At 43.6% G+C, this 18,937-nt stretch overlaps 1 protein-coding gene and 1 long non-coding RNA gene across 2 annotated transcripts in view; one reads left to right on the top strand and one right to left on the bottom strand.

The window, feature by feature from the left end:
* Nucleotides 1-18,937, bottom strand: part of LOC115194159 (serine/threonine-protein phosphatase PP1-beta catalytic subunit) — a 30,406-nt gene that overhangs the window by 2,634 nt on the left and 8,835 nt on the right. Inside the window, exons 2-7 of the mRNA XM_029753609.1 lie at nucleotides 3,716-3,847; nucleotides 3,176-3,406; nucleotides 2,811-2,915; nucleotides 2,307-2,378; nucleotides 1,611-1,762; nucleotides 375-509 (exon numbers count right to left, since the gene is read on the bottom strand). Of these exons, the coding sequence (XP_029609469.1) occupies nucleotides 375-509; nucleotides 1,611-1,762; nucleotides 2,307-2,378; nucleotides 2,811-2,915; nucleotides 3,176-3,406; nucleotides 3,716-3,847 (827 nt within the window). The remainder of the gene's footprint in view (nucleotides 1-374; nucleotides 510-1,610; nucleotides 1,763-2,306; nucleotides 2,379-2,810; nucleotides 2,916-3,175; nucleotides 3,407-3,715; nucleotides 3,848-18,937) is intronic.
* LOC115194160 (uncharacterized) lies at nucleotides 8,793-11,957 on the top strand. Its single transcript, XR_003878306.1, has 2 exons — nucleotides 8,793-9,315; nucleotides 11,617-11,957. It is a non-coding gene; the product is annotated as an uncharacterized LOC115194160 (long non-coding RNA).

Here is an 18,937-nt window from a genome sequence, read left to right as displayed (position 1 = left end):
ACGGGTCATACATCTAAATCCCAATCAAAGGCATATACCACCTGTATAATTCTACCCAATTCTTTAATATGTTTGGGGAATCATTAATACTAATAGACACAATAAGAGACTAAACAGTATAATTATATCACACCTAAGGGTTGTTCGGCCCCAGGTGTATCCGAGTGGTAGTCGTGATATAGTTACAATATAAAATGGACAAGAGGCTTATTGCTGAAACATTGTACAAACTTCACTGTGTGGAATGATACATTTTAGGGACTTATGAGAATGTTCGCAGTCGGTGTCTCCGATTTTTACATCCGCACCAATTGTACGCCATACAGACGGAAGCCAGCTGTGGTTGTCAGTGGTGCCAATGGCGCTGCTTTTACCTGGAAGGAGCACATCAGGGTCTCGTCAACACTCATCATGCCGCCGGCATTGTCAAACTCTCCACAGTAGTTAGGAGCTGAGAACAGAGTCACCAGCTGCCGCTTGGCAAAGAACTCGTATCCATCCTCCACCACCTGGTGGAGACACACACACACACAGTCAGCACATCAGAGGACCCGCAGTATCACAGTCAAGATAGTCAATGTATTTTACAGAGTTAAGTTGTAGTATTGCAACAGCAAGTGAGGTGTATGATACTTTTCATGTGCTGTTGTCTGTGTGTATCAGTTCTTTATCTAAGAGTGAAGGTAGTAAATGTATTTTTTTTAAGGAGTGGCTTATGAGCCTGGAGGGTAGGAGCGTTGGGCCAATAACCAAAAGGTCGCTGGATCAAATCCCCGAGCTGACAAAGTAATAATCTGTCGTTCTGCCCCTGAGTAAGGGAACCCACTGTTCCCCCGGGCGCCGATGACATGGATGCCGATTAAGGCAGCCCCCCGCACCTCTCTGATTCAGAAAGGTTGGGTTAAATGCGGAAGACACATTTCAGTTGTACAACTTACTAGGTATCCCCCTATCCTTTATGGGAAAGATAGACCGTTGGAAAGACACAGGAAAGGTAGAATAGGAAGGGCAAAGGTCACTGGCCATGAATGTTTGATTGATGATTGATGATAAAAGCGATAAAGTACGGTCACATTTAATTTGCTCTGTTAAATATACCCTTTGAAATGACGTATAGCAACAGTGAATCTATTTAGTTTTTAAGTGAAGCTCTCAACAGTCATTCTCACGATAGCACATTGGTAATAGTCAGTGTCAAATATCATAGATAATCAGGGCTGGGCTTGGTTAAAACCCTGGATGGGAGACTGTAGATATATCAATTCTTTAGTAGGAGGTGCTGACCCAGCCTATTGTTTTTTCTGATAGTGGATATAACATTGAAGATCTGACATTTTTTTTATAGGTACAAATTCAACATATTTTATACAAGGTTTGTCTATGTTGAAATTTGGTTACCATGATGACACAATCGTGTGGTTGAAATGTTACCGTCAAAACAACAGTTTATGTTGATGACTTTTTTTCCCCAATAAAATGTATGTTCCACGCAGATTCCACGTCACAATGCGTTGACTAATTATGTTGAAACAATGTTGACTCAACCAGTTTGTGCCCAGTGGATAGTGCTTTTTATTTCCTATCAGAATGACAGGTCAGTTCAGTTGTACCTGGTGGGCTCTGCAGATGAGGTCCAGATCGTGACGGTTGAGGAACTTGCTGACCACATCAGCCCCAAATGTGAACGAGACCCCACGGTCGTTCTCCCCCCAACCCTGAACGTCTTTGTCTGGGTCCGACCACAGCAGGTCACACAGCAACCCTGGAAGACACACACACACACACACACACACACACACACACAGCAGGATCTGAGACATGAACAATGGCTTCGGTGGTTCACATCGCTCCCATATAAGGAGATGTGTTCTAGAAAGGTCTGATGAGCCGATACTGGACTTGGTCAAAATGTACTTCTCTTTAAAATGAACCAGATAGTCAGGTTTTCTGTGACTTATACAGTGAGTATCAGAACCTTATTTAGATATAACTATACATAGGTCTACTGTAGTGACCATAACAATAGGTTGATCCTGGACACATGAACAGTCTTTTAAATAATTTTTAAATAACCCATATATGGTCATGTCAAAAGTCAATTGATTTAGAGAATCTGAAAATCTTTAAAGAATTAGCTACATTGTACAGTACAATAATCTGGGATCACACTTTACTGTGGGCAATTCAATCACCTTTTGCTTAGGAAATACTGACCACTACTGTCCGCTAAAGGAAATAGCACTTGTTTTTGTAATGTTGGAGAGGTGTGTGTGTGTGTGTGTGTGTGTGTGTGTGTGTGGACCTACCCGTGTCAGGGACGTCTGTGGGTCTCATGATGCGACGGATCTGCTCCATAGACTGCAGGTCTGGAGAGAGGCCTGGTAGGAGACAGAGGAGCACAGAGACAATAGCACTCAGTCACAGTAATCGAAAACACATCCATTTAAAATCCACACACTTTCAAGGTCACTTTTCCTGCCAGAACCAGCATGTTGTAGGATACTGCTCTACACAGAGCCTTTAACAATTTTTTTGCACCTAGTCATAGTCATGACTCATGTCCAATGCCTGCTTGCATTGTTATTCCATTGTACACACGTTAAATACATGCGTAGTATGTAATAATTATTGTAACGCACAAAATAATGATGTGACTTATTAGTTCTATAGGGTGTTCGTTTGACTGACAGTTAGGAGAAAAGGTTTGCTACATCAACTTTCACATTCATTTGCTGAGCAAGGCGATGATCGTTTAACAGCCAAGTCATCGACAGGGAGTTTGAGTGACAGCTCCTCCAGCCGTGCCGTACCTCCATGGCAACAGAAGATCTTCTCATCCACGATGGCAGCGATGGGAAGGCAGTTGAAGCAGTCAGTAAATGTCTTCCACAGCTTTATGTTGAATCTGCGCTTACCTGGAGAAACAGTGAGACAAAAAAACACACTTTATAACATCATCTGGGATCTTGTAATTCCAGCAACTTGACTCTTGTAACAGACGCCGCCCTGTGTTGAATGGCTGCATTTTGTTTTTCCAAATAAGCATTCGTTAGTGTGCGTGCCGCGGTGGGGTATTTGGCTCAGTTACTTGTATGAAACGCAAACAATTGCACTAGGCAATGTATTGAAGTTTATGTGTGTGCGGAGCGTGCGCGCAAGCAGGCGTGCTACTCACACTCGTCGTAGAAACCGTAGATACGGTTGATGGAGGCACACTCGTGGTTGCCCCTGAGCAGGAAGAAGTTCTCTGGGTATTTGATCTTGTAGGCCAGCAGTAGACAGATGGTTTCCAGGGACTGCTTCCCTCGGTCCACGTAGTCCCCCAGGAACAGGTAGTTGGCCTCGGGCGGGAAGCCCCCGTACTCAAAGAGCCGCAGCAGGTCCGTGTACTGGCCGTGGATGTCACCTGAGAGAGGGAGGAGGGGAGAGAAAGGAGGAACGTAAACTACCCTAGCCTAGCTATCCACAGTCAGGGCAATTCATGAATGACAGGTGCGGAACTGGACATGAGGGGAAACGATGTGTGTTCGAGATGCGCAGACCAACAGATCTTCATAATCCCCCGGAGAGGCTTTGACTCAATGCGCTAGACAGAGATCCTATACTAATGTAATTGTATGGCGCTATAATAATCACACTCGATGTGACGGGGTTAGAAAGTGGAGGGGAGATGTAGTGGGGATTCATCATCACTGTCGTCGTCATCACCACCTACCACAGATTTTGAGGGGAGCCTCCAGTTCCAGGAGGATGGGCTGGCTGAGGAAGATCTCTCTGGACTTGATGCAGAGGCCCCTCACCTCAGCCTCTGACATCTGCACGATCTTCCCAGGGCGACATCCCCGCACTGACACAGAGACCGACAGAGACAGTTAGATTTGATGGCAAAGGGTACTGGAACTTAAAGACACATTTTACTCAAAATTCAACTGTCAGATGTTTTCAGACCTCAAAATGTAGAGTGGGGTCAAGATTATACCACAGCCCACGGCATCAGTTGTGGTTTCATCTTGATATTAGAATACTTCAGAGGTCTGAAAACGTCTGACAGACTTTGATTTGAAAGTGTGATGTCCCTTTAAGAACTGCATCTCATCTGTAGTGACACTTCATCTTTCTGCCAAGTGCAACAGACCTACATTCTATACGTGTCGTTCTTTTCGGCTTCTCAGTAGTCAGCGTGATAGTGCAGTACTACCGAGGCCTGCCTGAAGTGATGACTGAAGGGGGTTGGAGTGGAGAGTGTGGGACTAATCCAGTTCAGGTTAAGAGCGCAGGACCAACACTCTACTAAGCAGGTACCGCCTACTACCCCCGAGCACGCACCCCTACTTCCTTTTACTTCTTTTTCACGTTTTTAAAATCTGTGTTTATAACCACAACAGGAACACATGGCAAGTCAGTCCGGCCCAATGTCCCGAGGGTGAGGTTTTCATGAAACAGCCAAAGAGGGTAAATATGAGGGCCTGGGTTGTGTCAACACAGTGGTCCAAATAGACTGACAGTCTATTTGCCCTCACAACGCCAGCCATTCAGAATAACTGGGGCAGGGCTGGGACTGTGTACAGTAAGTGCCTTTTCTCACACTATGGCAGCTACAGGTAGACCTACTCCTATTGTAACAGTAAAACAGTACTGGCTGTGGTTGTTGTTGTTGTTGTTATTTTACATGACATTAAGTACATTTGGAAAATATTCAGACCCCATGACTTTTTCCACATTTTGTTACGTTACAGTTTCCTCCCCTCATCAGTCGACACACAATACCCCATAATGACAAAGCAAACACTGGTTTTTAGAGATGTTAGCAAATTGATAAAAAATTTAAACCAGAAATATCACATTTACATAAGTATTCAGACACTTTACTCAGTACTTTGTTGAAGCACCTTTGGCAGCGATTACAGCATCGAGTCTTCTTTGGCATGACGCTACAAGCTTGGCACACCTGTATTTGGGGAGTTTCTCCCATTTTTCTCTGCAGATCCTCTCAAGCTCTGTCAGGTTGGATGGGGAATGTTGCTGCACAGCTATTTTCAGGTTTCTTTCTTCCCTTTTTCTCCTCAATTTCAAGGTATCCAATTGGTAGTTAGTCTTGTCCCATCTCTGCAACTCCCGTTCGGACTCGGGAGAGGTGAAGGTCGAGAGCCATGCATCCTCTGAAACACGAGGATCCAGCCGCACCAATGTGTCGGAGGAAATACCGTACACCTGGCGACCGTGTCAGCATGCATGCACCTGGCCCGCCACAGGAGTTGCTAGAGCACGATGGGACAAGGACATCCCGGCCGGCCAAACCCTCCCCTGACCCGGACAAAGCTGGGCCAATTGTACGCCGCCCCATGGTTCTCCCGGTCAAGGCCAGCTGCGACAGAGACTGGACTTGAACCAGGATCTCTAGTGGTATAGCTAGGACTGCGATGCAGTGCCTAAGACCACTGCACCACTCCGGAGGCCTCTCCAGAGATGTTCGATCGGGTTCAAGTCCGGGCTCTGGCTGGGCCACAAGGACATTCAAAGACTTTTCTCGAAGCCACTCCTGCTTTGTCTTGGATGTGTGCTTAGGGTCATTGTCCTGTTGGAAGTTGAACCTTCGCCCTATTCTGAGGTCCTGAGCGATCTGGAACAGGTTTTCATCAAGGATCTCTGTACTTTGCTCTGTTCATCTTTCCCTCGATCCTGACTAGTCTCCCAGTCCCTAATGCTGGAAAACATCTCCACAGCATGATGCTGCCACCACCATGCTTCATCATAGGGATGGTGCCAGGCTTCCTTCAGAGGTGACACTAGGCATTCAGGCCAAAGAGTTCAATCTCGGTTTCATCAGACCAGAAAATCTTGTTTCTCATGGTCGGAGAGTCTTTAGGTGCCTTTTGGCAAACTCCAAGCGTGTTGTCATGTGACTTTTACTGAGGAGTGGCTTCCATCTAGTTACTCTACCATAGAAGGCCTGATTGTTGGAGTGCTGCAAAGATGGGAAAAACTTCCAGAAGGACAACAATCTCCACAGAGGAACTCTGGAGCTCTGTAAGAGTGACCATCGGGTTCTATGTCACCTCCCTGACCAAGGCCCTTCTCCCCCGATTGCTCAGTTTGGCCAGGCAGCCAGTTCTAGGAAGAGTCTTGGTGGTTCCAAACTTTTTCCATTTAAGAATAATGGAGGCCACTGTGTTCTTGGGGACTTTCAATGCAGCAGACATTTTTTGGTACCCTTCCTCAGATCTGTGCCTCGACACAATCCTGTCTCGGAGCTCTACAAACAATTCCTTCGACCTCTTGGCTTGGTTTTTGCTCTGACATGCACGTCAACTGTGGGACCTTATATAGACAGGTGTGTGCCTTTCCAAATCATGTCCAATCAATTGAATTTACCACTGGTGGACTGCAATCAGGTTGTAGAAACATCTCAAGGATGATCAATGGAAAAAGGATGCACCTGAGCTAATTTTCAAGACTCATTTACAAAAGGTCTGAATACTTACAGTAGCAGTCAAAAGTTTGGACACACCTACTCATTCAAGGGTTTTTCTTTATTTTTACTATTTTCTACATTGTAGAATAATAGTGAAGACGTCAAAACTGAAATAACACATGGAATCACATAGTAACCAAAAAAAGCGTTAAACAAATCGAAATATATTTTATATTTGAGTAGCCACTCTTTGCCTTAATGACAGCTTTGCAAACTCAAACCCTTGAATGAGTAGGTGTCCCAACTTTTGACTGGTACTGTATGTAAATAAGGTATTCCTGTTTTAATAAATGTGCAAAAATGTCTAAAAACCTGTTTTTGCTTTGTCATTATGTATTGTGTGTAGATTTGATTGTGATTTTGATTTTATTTAATCCATTTTAGAATAAGGCTGTAACATAAACACTTTTAGAAAAAGTCAAGGGGTCTGAATACTTTCTGAATGCACTGTAATTGGGTCACATTCATTTAGGTAGCTATATGTAGACACGGGTGTCCCTAAAGTTTTCCAAATGAAAAAGTCAATTGTGAACAATGGGCACAATTCATCATAGATTTTAGCAAACTAGGTTTCTTCAGTTATAACTAAGAGAAAGGGTTTTCATAGCATGCATTTGGGAGGAAAGAAAGCACAAAATATTCAGTCTGTTAGAAAATAGCACATTGTAGATGGCAGATTCCCAAAGTCATGCACAATGGATTAGTTGCCATATCCCTAAGCATGTATACCATTTAGCAGTTTCATTGATACCCATTTAATGACAGACTACAGTTCCGGCATGAGCCAGAGAACCAGAGATTCCTAGAAGTGACTGAGCCACTGCCTAGCACCCCACCCATAGCACTGGGGTAAATCTATTTGACTTGAATGAAACCTTCCAAACATATTTTCCCTTTATAGAACTGCACAGAAAGCAATACACGTTTAAAAGCTTACAAACAGGGTTGTCAAACTATTTTATAATTTATTCAATTAAAAATAAAATCATGTAATTTTTTTTAATTTTTAATTTTTAATTATCTAAAAACGTGTAGCTTATTTTATTTTATTTTAGGTTTTTATGTTGTGCCCGCCAACGGTTGAGACAAAAAATGCTCTTGAATACAGGGTGGGTGTCATGTTTTGGCTGATAAATGTACTAAAATGGGAATAAAATTACAATTTCAACTTTCAATGGTTGGAGGTCCACACATCAGAGAATATCTGTTGTTTTAAATTATACTGTCAATCCTCCATAGGAAACCTATTGAAATCATAGAAATATAGATAATAGAATGGACATGACCATTTAAGTTGACATTTGATGGTGGGAGTACCGGTGGCCATCTTTGTGGTAGTAATTAGAAGTTACAATTAAATTAAAATGTAAATGGTGTACCAGCTAAATTGCAGTGGTCTGATGGGATATGACCATTCTATGATTTATATTTCTATGATTGAATTGACACCCACCCTGTTGTATTCAAGAGCATTTTGTGTCTCAACCGATAGCAGGCACAACCCCAAAACCTCAGATGATGTAAAGTAGGGTCTAAACTTTTAAAAAAAACAGAGTTTACGCGTTTAGATAATTGAAGTCAAAAGTTTAAAAAAGGCATAATTTATAAAATAGTTTGACAACCCTGTTTGTAAGCTTTTAAATGATATCAAACTCAACCGTTTATCTTTTCCAGTGATAAAGACACGAATGTCTCAGTATGTTGCGGTTTGCAAAATGGGTCAACTTTGAGCACCTTTTATGTTTTGGCATTCAGATCCAAAAGTCATTTTCTGACCACTTTTTCCACGGGCAAACATATGAAAAGTTTTGTTTAAATCAAAAGGAATGCTGTCAAAAAGAGATTTTGAATTCAAATGGATTGACCCCCTGTCGACTGGTACTTTGTGTGACCCGGCTATTTCTGCATTGAGACCTTAAATCAAGCTGTATAAACATTCCCTCTTCTCCTCCAAACCCACAGGAGAACGTTATCTAAACACATATCATATTTCTAGTATCCCAAAGAGAGTCATATACAATGAGGCCAGGAGGTAGACCAAAAGTGGACCTAGCCTCCCTATTGAACAGTCTGCCTTCCTAGTTGTTGATTTAGACGGGGGTCTCTATCAGAAAATATAATCACATTCAGAAATATAAACAACACTGTCTGACTTCCAGCACACACACACACACACACACACACACACACACACACACACACACACACACACACACACACACACACACACACAAACTCCAGTGAGGATGAAACCCGAGGAGGATGGGGTCAGCGAGGTGTGTGTATGTCTCTGTGTGTGTTGTCCTCAGACCCTCCACACACCTCCTCCACCTCAGACCAGTGGTGAGGTGTTTGCAGAGAAAGCGACTGGGAGTCCCAACATACGAGAGGAGAGAATCAACGCAGACTCCACAGCCGGGCCACCACCGCACTGCAACACTGGACCGGAGTGGATCGCCTTACATGTAATGGAAAGGTCTACATGACAGACATGCACATTCGCAGCCGAAGCCACAGGGCAATTCTACGATGACGGAATTACACGTTGACTCAGATTTCTCACTTTAAAAATGTCTGCCACAAAAGGATTACATTGATTTGTACCGTCAATTGCACACAAGGTCCAACCCAAACTTGACTTCCACGTTTATACCCAACCCCTCTGAATCAGAGAGGTGCGGGGGACAGCCACATTGGTCATCCGGGAGTTGTTGTTGAGGGGGGTTAACTGCCTTACTAAAGGACAAAACGACAGAAACAGATGTCTATGACTGGGCAGACTGACCGAATTTCGACTACTTTTCAGAGTCCATGGACGTCCGTTGTGGGTCAGTGCTCAATGGGTGAGGATGCTCGTCACAGTAAATGGAAAGAGGGTACATTCTTAGAATGGTCCTACCTTCCACAGAGGGTTCTACATGGAACCCAAAAGGGGTTCTACCTGGAACCCAAAATGGTTCTAGCTGGAACCACAAAGGGTTCACCTACGGCACGTGTCAAACTCATTCCACAGAGGGTCGAGTGTCGGCGGGTTTTCCCTCCTTCCCTTGGACTTGATTGATGAATTAAGGTCACTGATTAGTAAGGAACTCCCCTCACCTGGTTGTCCAGGTCTGAAAAACTAAAAACCAGCAGACACAAGGCCCTCCATGGAATGAGTTTGACGCCCCTGTCCAATGGGGACATCCGAGAAATCCTTTTGGAAGCATTTTTTCTAAGAGTGTGGGTGGTAGGTGTCATGGCAGGTGTCAGAGGTGGCATTAACTGGAGAGAAATAGGAGAGAGAGAGAGAGAAAGTGAGAAGGAGGGGTTGTCCAGACTGTTTTCGCAGTCTTGCTTTGACAACAGAAAGAAGGCAAAAAAAACAGTTATGAGCTGAACATAACAGTATGCCAGTGGAAGGGAGGACAGTAGCAGGTGACCCAACTGTAGTTTGTGACTATTATCATTTCCCAATGTTGCCAGTTCAATTGCAGTAATTTCGTTACTGATTTGGTAACATAACTGAGTTTTAATCACTTAATAATGAATAAACTTGACTAAACTGGACAACACCATCCACCTTAATCGGAATGGCCGATTAATTAGGGCCGATTTCAAGTTTTCATAAAAATCGGTAATCTGCATTTTTGGACACTGATTATGGCCGATTACATTGCACTCCACGAGGAGCCTGCGTGGCAGGCTGACTACCTGTTATGCGAGTGCAGCAAGGAGCCAAGTTAAGTTTCTAGCTAGCATTAAATTTATCTTATAAAAAACAATCAATCTTAACTTAATCACTAGTTAACTACACATGGTTGATGGTATTACTAGTTCATCTAGCTTGTCCTGCGTTGCATATAATCGATCCGGTGCCTGTTCATTTATCATTGAATCATAGCCTACTTCGCCAAACGGGTGATTTAACAAGCACATTCGCGAAAAAACACTGTCGTTGCACCAATGTGTACCTAACCATAAACATCAATGCCTTTCTTAAAATCAATACACAAGCATATCTTTTTAAACCTGCATATTTAGTTAATATTGCCTGCTAACATGAATTTCTTTTAACTAGGGAAATTGTGTCACTTCTCTTGCGTTCTGTGCAAGCAGAGTCAGGGTATATGCAGCAGTTTGGGCCGCCTGGCTCGTTGCGAACTGTGTGAAGACCATTTCTTCCTAACAAAGACCGCAATTAATTTGCCAGAATTGTACATAATTATGAAAGAATAAACGTTTTGGTTTCGAAATGATAGTTTCCGGATTTGACCATATTAATGACCTGAGGCTCGTATTTCTGTGTGTTATTATATTATAATTAAGTCTATGGTTTCATAGAGCAGTCTGACTGAGCGGTGGTAGGCAGCAGCAGGCTCGTAAGCATTCATTCAAACAGCACTTTCCTGCATTTGCCAGGAGCTCTTCGCTGTGCTTCAAGCATTGCGCTGTTTATGACTTTAAGCATATCAACTCCCGAGATTAGTCTGGCAATACTAAAATACCTATTAGAACATCCAATAGTCAAAGATATATGAAATACAAATGGTATAGAGAGAGAGAGTCCTATATGTTCTGAGCAAGGAACTTTTTTACATGGCACATTTTGCACTTTTACTTTCTTCTCCAACACTTTGTTTTTGCATTATTTAAACCAAATTGAACATGTTTCATTATTTATTTGAGACTAAATTGATTTTATTGATGTATTATATTAAGTTAAAATAAGTGTTCATTCAGTATTGTTGTAATTGTCATTATTACAAATATATATATATAAAAACCGTCCGATTAATCGGTAGCGGCTTTTTTTGGTCCTTCAATAATCGGTATCGGCGGTGAAAAAAATCATAATCGGTCAACCTCTAGTCCTTTTAGATGGAAATGCCACACACACACACTACCTCCCGTGAATCCACCAGTGGTTGCATCTGAAGTCAAGGTCACAAGACTGTAACGCAAACACACATGTACACATCATTGTAAAACACACAAAGGTGTACACACACACACACACAAACACACAGAAAAAGACGTGTTCACTGACACGTACACCGCCGCCTGACACCCACAGTCTTGTGACCTTGACTTCAGATGCAACCACTGGTGGATTCACGGGAGATATCAACCCACTAATCCTGCCCCTTTTCTCTGCACTGCAGCGTTTCGACGGCGAGGGGCGGTACCACAGGCAGTCACCATGGCAACACACCAGGGAGGTCATCTGCGAGGCAAGGCGTTGATGAGCGTTGGTTGCTAGCTGAAGGCATAGCTGATTGGCAGACACAGAGCCTCCACCACTCCACCTACCCCATGGTGTGAATACTAATGTGTCATGTCATGGCCACTGACTGACGTGGCGAGCAGACTAGAACAGCACACCCTAGGCCCTGGATGTTTATGAATAAGGGTCACCACTTGTTTGGTTGCGCCGAGTCAAAATGAGCAAGAGCCCTACAAAATAAACTGTAATTTTGACAAATGTGCTTGAGTTGAAAAGACATTGAAGTGTGTTGTGGATTTCTATTGCTTTGTATGAGAGGTTGGTACGGGTTACAAGTTAAGTTTTTCTTTAGTTTTGTTTGAAAAGGGAATCTCTCGCGCCAACATCCAATTCATTACTCCTAATTTGGCCATGTTCTGACAGTGTGTGTGTGTGTGTGTGCGCGCGCACATGTACAGACTGTACGGGGGTAAGAGGAGAATAGGGGTACAGAACCTGACCTTTCGTACGCCAGTACAAAATGTCCTTTCCAGTGCCCTGCAATCTTCCCTCTGCCAGATCAGATCACTGCTATGCAGCTCTCCCATCCAGACCCTCTCCTTCTATCCTCTCCTCTTCTTTCCCCCTTTCTCCCTCTCTCATCTGTTTATCTTATGGTTCTTCTAAAAGCTGTAGAATCCTGCCCAGCTAGCGCATAACGTTCTGAGAACCATATGTTTCTTAGAGCTTGGTGAGAGCATGGTTGTCCTTAGGTTATTTTGCATACAACCTTCCCACATCTTTCTGGAGATGGTGCAGGATAGTTGCTTGGCTTTGGAACATTCTCAGCACATTTAAGGAACTTGACAAAAGAATGTAATTTTGTTTGGTATTTCATTACTTTAACCGAACGTTTCCTAAAAGTTAAAATATGGTTACATTTAATAACATTTTTGGAACGTTTTCGAACTGGTTTGACATTCAGAGAACATTAACAAACAACGTTCTTCTGTGGGGATTTCAGTATTTCATAATATTTCTTACAGGCTTCCTCATGGTTCTATTTAAAGTAATGTACTCAGAACATTAAGAAAACGTTCCATAAAAACCACAAGAAAACATTAGTAACGCTCAAAGAACGTTCTAAGAATGTTATTTAAAAACATTTAATTCTCAGCGTCAACAACTCTCTCTCTATCCGCTATCTTGTTAAGTGTGTTCAGCTGTGTTGGCTGCACCCACTAATTGGCCACACCTGATCTTAATGGGTGTTTGTTTCATTTGAAATGTGGTCAGTTTGAATAGACTAAAATGAACAGCTTTGTATGAGTAAAAAAACAATCATGGCGTGCTAGCTCCATCTTGGTGGTGCAGTGGACTAATTCATGGATAAAGAACAAAAGATCATAGATTCAAATCTCACCAACGCCGTGCCACAATAAAAATACGTGTTTGCATTAATGTCTAAGCAAATTAATTTCCATGTGTCCTGTGTTTGAAGTTCCAAACAGTTAATCCAAACTAAGCTAGCAGTGTTATTAAAAGTCTTATTGAAACATTGTTAAAGTTAAGTTATTCAACAACCTCCAAATAACCTAGAATTTCTGTTCCAAGAACGTTAATAAAACCTCCAAGGAAAACTCAGGGAACCATTGTAAAACGTTCTCAGAATCTCCCTGCAACCTAAAAATGTAAGTTTCTAGAACAGGCAAAATTCTCACTACCGTTCTCAGAACATTCTGTTTTACCGGTCAGGAAACTGATGGCTTCGTTCCCAGAACCAACGGGAAACCAAAAACGTACATTCCCACAACTTCCAAGAAACCAAATGTGCTAGCTGGGTGGTCCTTCCACCCCCTCCCTTCTATCTTGTATCTGTCTGTGAACTGTGTGTGACTTCACAAGACAGCCTGGCCCTGCCCCTGCCCTGAGAAACAACATTCCACATGACCTATACACACACACACACACACACACACACACACACACACACACACACACACACACACACACACACACACACACACACACACACACACACACACACACACACACACACACACACACACACCCCAGCTAGCGCATAACGTTCTGAGAATCGTGTTTCTTAGAGCTTGGTAAGAACATGGTTGCCCTATGCTTATATTGTATACAATCTTCCCACGAGTTTCTGGGAATGATGCAGGATAGTTGCAACATAGAAACAACAATCTCCTGTGGGAATTTCAGTACTTCAGCATAACGTTTCCTACAAGTTTCCTCAAAGCACAGACACACAACACAGCAGAACACCTCCTGAGGGCTAGCTTGTCTTGTCTGGGCCGAAGAGGAGTCAGTCACGTTTCTACACTACACCCTGATGTAACATGCCCAACCAGAGAGAGAGAGTTGTGCCACAAAGCGATCCCTGGTAGATGATGAGCCTGAAAGGAAGGTGTGGAGAGGGAAACTAAAGCAGAGTACATATCTAAGGGGCTTAGAGCAGAGAGCGACAAAGGCGAGCTGTGTTCATTTGAGAGCGCTGTTATTCAGAGACAGGGCTGAAGGCATTGGAGTTAGAGAAACATTTTTTCATTACTTTTCCCCTGCTATTGTTGGCTTGTGTTTTTAGTGTTTGGACAACGGTCAACATTTTCACATTTAGCAAAGTAATGAAAGGCTGTCTAGTTGGGTAAAATATAACATTAGGGATTTACCTTAAAAAGGGGTGGTTTTATGCAATTCAACAACATTTGGAACATGGAAGACTTAATAAACATTTGTGTGGGGGGGATTGTAATTTCAGTTTGTGTACGTATGTGGTTGTATTCTAGACAACACAAAGATGGTCTTGTGGTTAGTTGTAGGGCATCTTGTAGCCTACTTAGCCGTCATCTTTTTCACTTCCTTGCCTGTGTTTTATTTAGTAACGGAGTCAGGTGGGTTGAGAAGTTTCCGTTAATGTTGGCATAGAAGGAGAGAGAAACTGATTCACAGAGTCAGACCGTGCTTCTCCCAGCATTACCATATATGGGGTGCTGTTTCGGAGGAGAGGAAGTAGGAAGTAATCGCTCAGGACCAATGAGGACAGAAATACATGTAAAAAAGTTTGCTACAGATGCAGTTAGTATGTTCTAGAGCACTTCAAAAGTCTTCAGCCACGACCAACTGATGCTAAGTGCACTAGCTAGCCACTCGGGGCTGTAGCCAGGGTCTGGGTTTTAGTGTGGTCTGGAGAACAGCAAAAATAAGCTAAAATGACCCCAGCCATTATCACATTGGCTGCTGTAGCTTCATTAATCTCAGTCGATCTACAAACACATAGCGGTCATAGCCTATTAGCTATACAGTTAGCCGCTACACATTAACTCACATTAACTCAGCACTGGGATTAAAAGCTACAGTTTAATACGTACAGAGGGATCTGTTAGCAGAACAAGTATTTTATAAACAAAAAGGTAAATAAATACATTTGCTTTTACATGACTTTTTGTTGTTGCATTTTTACAACTAATTTCCTGCAATTCTACACATTTTGCCATGACTTTTTGCCAAGTTACAGTAATATGATATCTAAGTGAGAGTGACTAAGAAAATCAATGGGGGCTCCCTGTAGGTCAGGGCCCCTGGGCCTGGTTGGTAATTCGGCCATCATTACTACAAGTTAAGATTCCTAAATTAGTCTAGTTCGTCTAGCCAGCTATCTAAAAAAAAATGTTTTACTGACATGGGCTAATTGAGTGACTGTCAGTGAGTGACATAACAAGAGGAAAACTCCTGATGCACTACCAAATTTCGAAATTTCACCTTGTGTATTCTACTATTCCAACTCGCAACAGTAAGTTGAGACCCCGACTGAGTTCCCAAATTGTATTTGATTTCATTCAAATAAATGACGAGGTCCGGACCTCGGCGTCCTCATAGGTACTGTAGCTACGGCCCTGTAGCTACGGCCCTGTAGCCACTAGCTAGCCTGGTTCACTTAACAACAATCTGACAAGAACAACAACAAGTCACACCACTGGCAGCCATGACGACCGAGGCCCATAACAATACATCCCCTGTCAGCTGCAGTCAGCCAATCACAACGTCAGCCCATTCACTATGTGGCAGCAAGGGCAACTCAGACGGATGTCACAGTGACATACAGCACTGAATGGGAATGCTTTTTAGTGTGGTTTTAACAGAGAAGTTTTAACAGTATATTGCCAGATGAAATATATTAGCTTTTTCTACATCCAATCCAGCTAGAAATATTCAAACTCCAATCAAGGCTTAAAAGTCTCCACAAAAACATTGCAGTCTCTTCACACGAGTGAACAAAACTCGTGAATTTCAAGCAGCTTTTTCCAGGACCCCCACAGGCGTAATGACTCAACTATGGTAATAGCCTGTGTGGCCTTTCGCCAGTCTCCATCTCCATTCTACTTTGTTGTTGTCATGCATCTCGCTTTCTCCCATCGGGCACCAGGCCAGGCTGGCTCAGCTGCCCCCCCCCCCATCCACTCCCGCCATACCTCCTCCGTCCTCCTCTCCCACACACAGGGGATGGAAACCAGTGACCCCACAGTGGACACGCAGTGGCTCGAATCTGGGTCCGAGAACAGGAGAGAATGTCAAGCAGAAATCCCAACTGCCTTCCATGGCATTTCAGAAATGTTTTTCTCCTTAGTTTTTCTTCTGAGTGCTTTTTTTGTTCTTTGCGAAGTGTCGTGGTGAATGGCCGTCATTGTGGAGCGAAAGAAAGTAAGAAGGGGAGGGAGAAATGGAGAAAGAGAGGGAGAGAAAATAGAGAAAGAGAGAGTGAGGGAGAGAGAAAAAGATCAAGTGATGGAGAGAGAGAGAGAGAATGATGGATGGAGAGAGAGAGAGAGAGAGAGAGAGAGAGAATGATGGATGAAGAGAGAGAGAATGATGGATGAAGAGAGAGAGAGAGAGAGAGAGAGAGAGAGAGCGAGATTAGAGAATGAGAACAGTTTATCTGAAAAGCTCTCGGGCTGAAAAGCCTCCATGAGCTCAGTGCTGTGCCATGGCTGGTGCCAGGGGGAGACACTCCGCGCTGCCCGCCCCGGGCCACACACACAGGCACCACCATTGTTGTTTCCAGAACAGTGGAGCGCCACCCTCACTGTCATTGCTCGACATCCATCCATCCTCTACCCCTTCACAGAGGGCACCATCATACCCATCAACAACAACAACACCTTAACAAACATAGCTATACTACGTATGCTGTACTGCGCTCAGTTCAGGAATGGATTTGGACACGTAGGGCCTAATCCCAATTTGTGATCCATGAGCATCATTTATGCGCGTACATTTTCGTGTAAATCTTCCATTGACATCAACTCAAGATAACAAGTAAGTAAGGATCTCAAGTAGGTGTTGGTCCAGAATGACACAAACAGCATGGCTTGCTTCTCAAATAGCACCCTATGGGCCCTAGTCAAAAGTATTGCACTATCTAGGGAATAGGGTGTCATTTTGGACACAACCCCATAGCTGTACTGTGTCGCCACAGTGAAGGCTCTATCAACTCAACTCAGTTCACATGAATAGAAGAAAAAAAAACGGCCACCTAATGCCCCGTAAACAACAATAACACAAAACAACTCCAGCTCTAACTGCAGGTCGCCATGCTCATGTACGGCAGAATGGTGTTGTTTGTGCCCTATAAAATCTGTACAAAGGCCACGGGCCACCTGTGATGGCAACGAGACAGAGGGGCTGTTGTTGGGATGTTGTTGGTAAGCTAGGGCATGTGGGCATACAGAGAGAGAGAGAGAGAGAGAGATGGGGGCGAGAGAGAGAGAGAGAGAGATGCAGTGGAATAGTTAGGGCTGGCTCCCTTGCATATTACACTAATACTAACAAAGTTAACGAGAAGGGGGGGGATGTAAAACTGAAACAAACATAAAGACACACTAGATGAAAATGAATGGTGGTATAGGAAACTGGTAGTATAGACAACTGGTATAGGAAACAGTTAAATTACATTTTGTCCTTTGATACGCTTCCTAGCAGGCATGCACTAGTGGCTGGAATTCCAATGACTTTCTCTCATGCTCACGTTCCTGTACAAAAGCCAGGCACTAAATAACACAGAACAGAGTGTGACAAGAGAACATATTGTATATGTACGGTATGGAGAATGAGAGAGACCCCCTGAGAGATAGAGAGTCCATCTATCAGAAGACCGTACTATACAGACAGACAGTAAAGCAGATGGAACAAATGTCAAACAACCTCGGTCCTTGTGTGTGGCCGTGACATCAAAGACCACAGGCATGGGACTGATGTAAACAGTTCATCACACACACACACACACACAGACAACACACAGACGGCTTATAATAATGGCTGGAACGGAGAATTGGAATGGCATCAAACATACGGAAACCACGTGTTTGATGTATTTGATACCATCCCAGTCATTACTACGAGCACGTCCTCCCCAATTAAGGTGCCACCAACCTCCTGTGACAAACAAGTACACAGACCCACACAGACAGACAGAAACACAGAGCAAAGTCGCTTATTTTCAAGTATTGTTACATTACTCCTGCCGCTTTCTTCACCTCCGCATGATACGGCCAGAAGGCTTTCTCTGGTCATCAACAGGAGGGAGGGCAGACTATGCTCTTATCACTAGATCAGTTAGGCAGCTATGCAGTAGAAACACAGGCTCCCCCTGTTCCTGCCTATTGCATATCACCATCAATAAACCACAACGTGTTCTGTCTGTCTGTCTGTCTGTCTGTCTGTCTGTCTGCCTGCCTGTCTGTCTGTCTGTCTGTCTGTCTGTCTGTCTGTGAGAGAGAGACACAGAGATAGATAGAAGTGGGTATATGTGTGTGAGAGAGAGAGAGAGAGAGAGAGAGAGAGAGAGAGAGAAGTGGGTATATGTAAGAGAGAGAGAGAGTCTTCGAAAGCCAAGTTAACAAACAGATCACTGACCATTTCGAATCCCACCGTACCTTCTCCGCTGTGCAATCCGGTTTCCGAGCTGGTCATGGGTGCACCTCAACCACGCTCAAGGTACTAAACGATATCATAACCGCCATCGATAAAAAACAGTACTGTGCAGCCGTCTTCATCGACCTGGCCAAGGATTTCGACTCTGTCAATCACCACATTCTTATCGGCAGACTCAACAGCCTTGGTTTCTCAAATGACTGCCTCGCCTGGTTCACCAACTACTTCTCAGATAGAGTTCAGTGTGTCAAATCGGAGGGCCTGTTGTCTGGACCTCTGGCAGTCTCTATGGGGGTGCCACAGGGTTCAATTCTCGGGCCGACTCT

Source organism: Salmo trutta, chromosome 5 (assembly GCF_901001165.1).
Source record: "Salmo trutta chromosome 5, fSalTru1.1, whole genome shotgun sequence".
In the NCBI taxonomy this organism is placed as follows: Eukaryota; Metazoa; Chordata; class Actinopteri; order Salmoniformes; family Salmonidae; genus Salmo; species Salmo trutta.
This window is presented reverse-complemented; position numbering and strand designations above follow the sequence as displayed.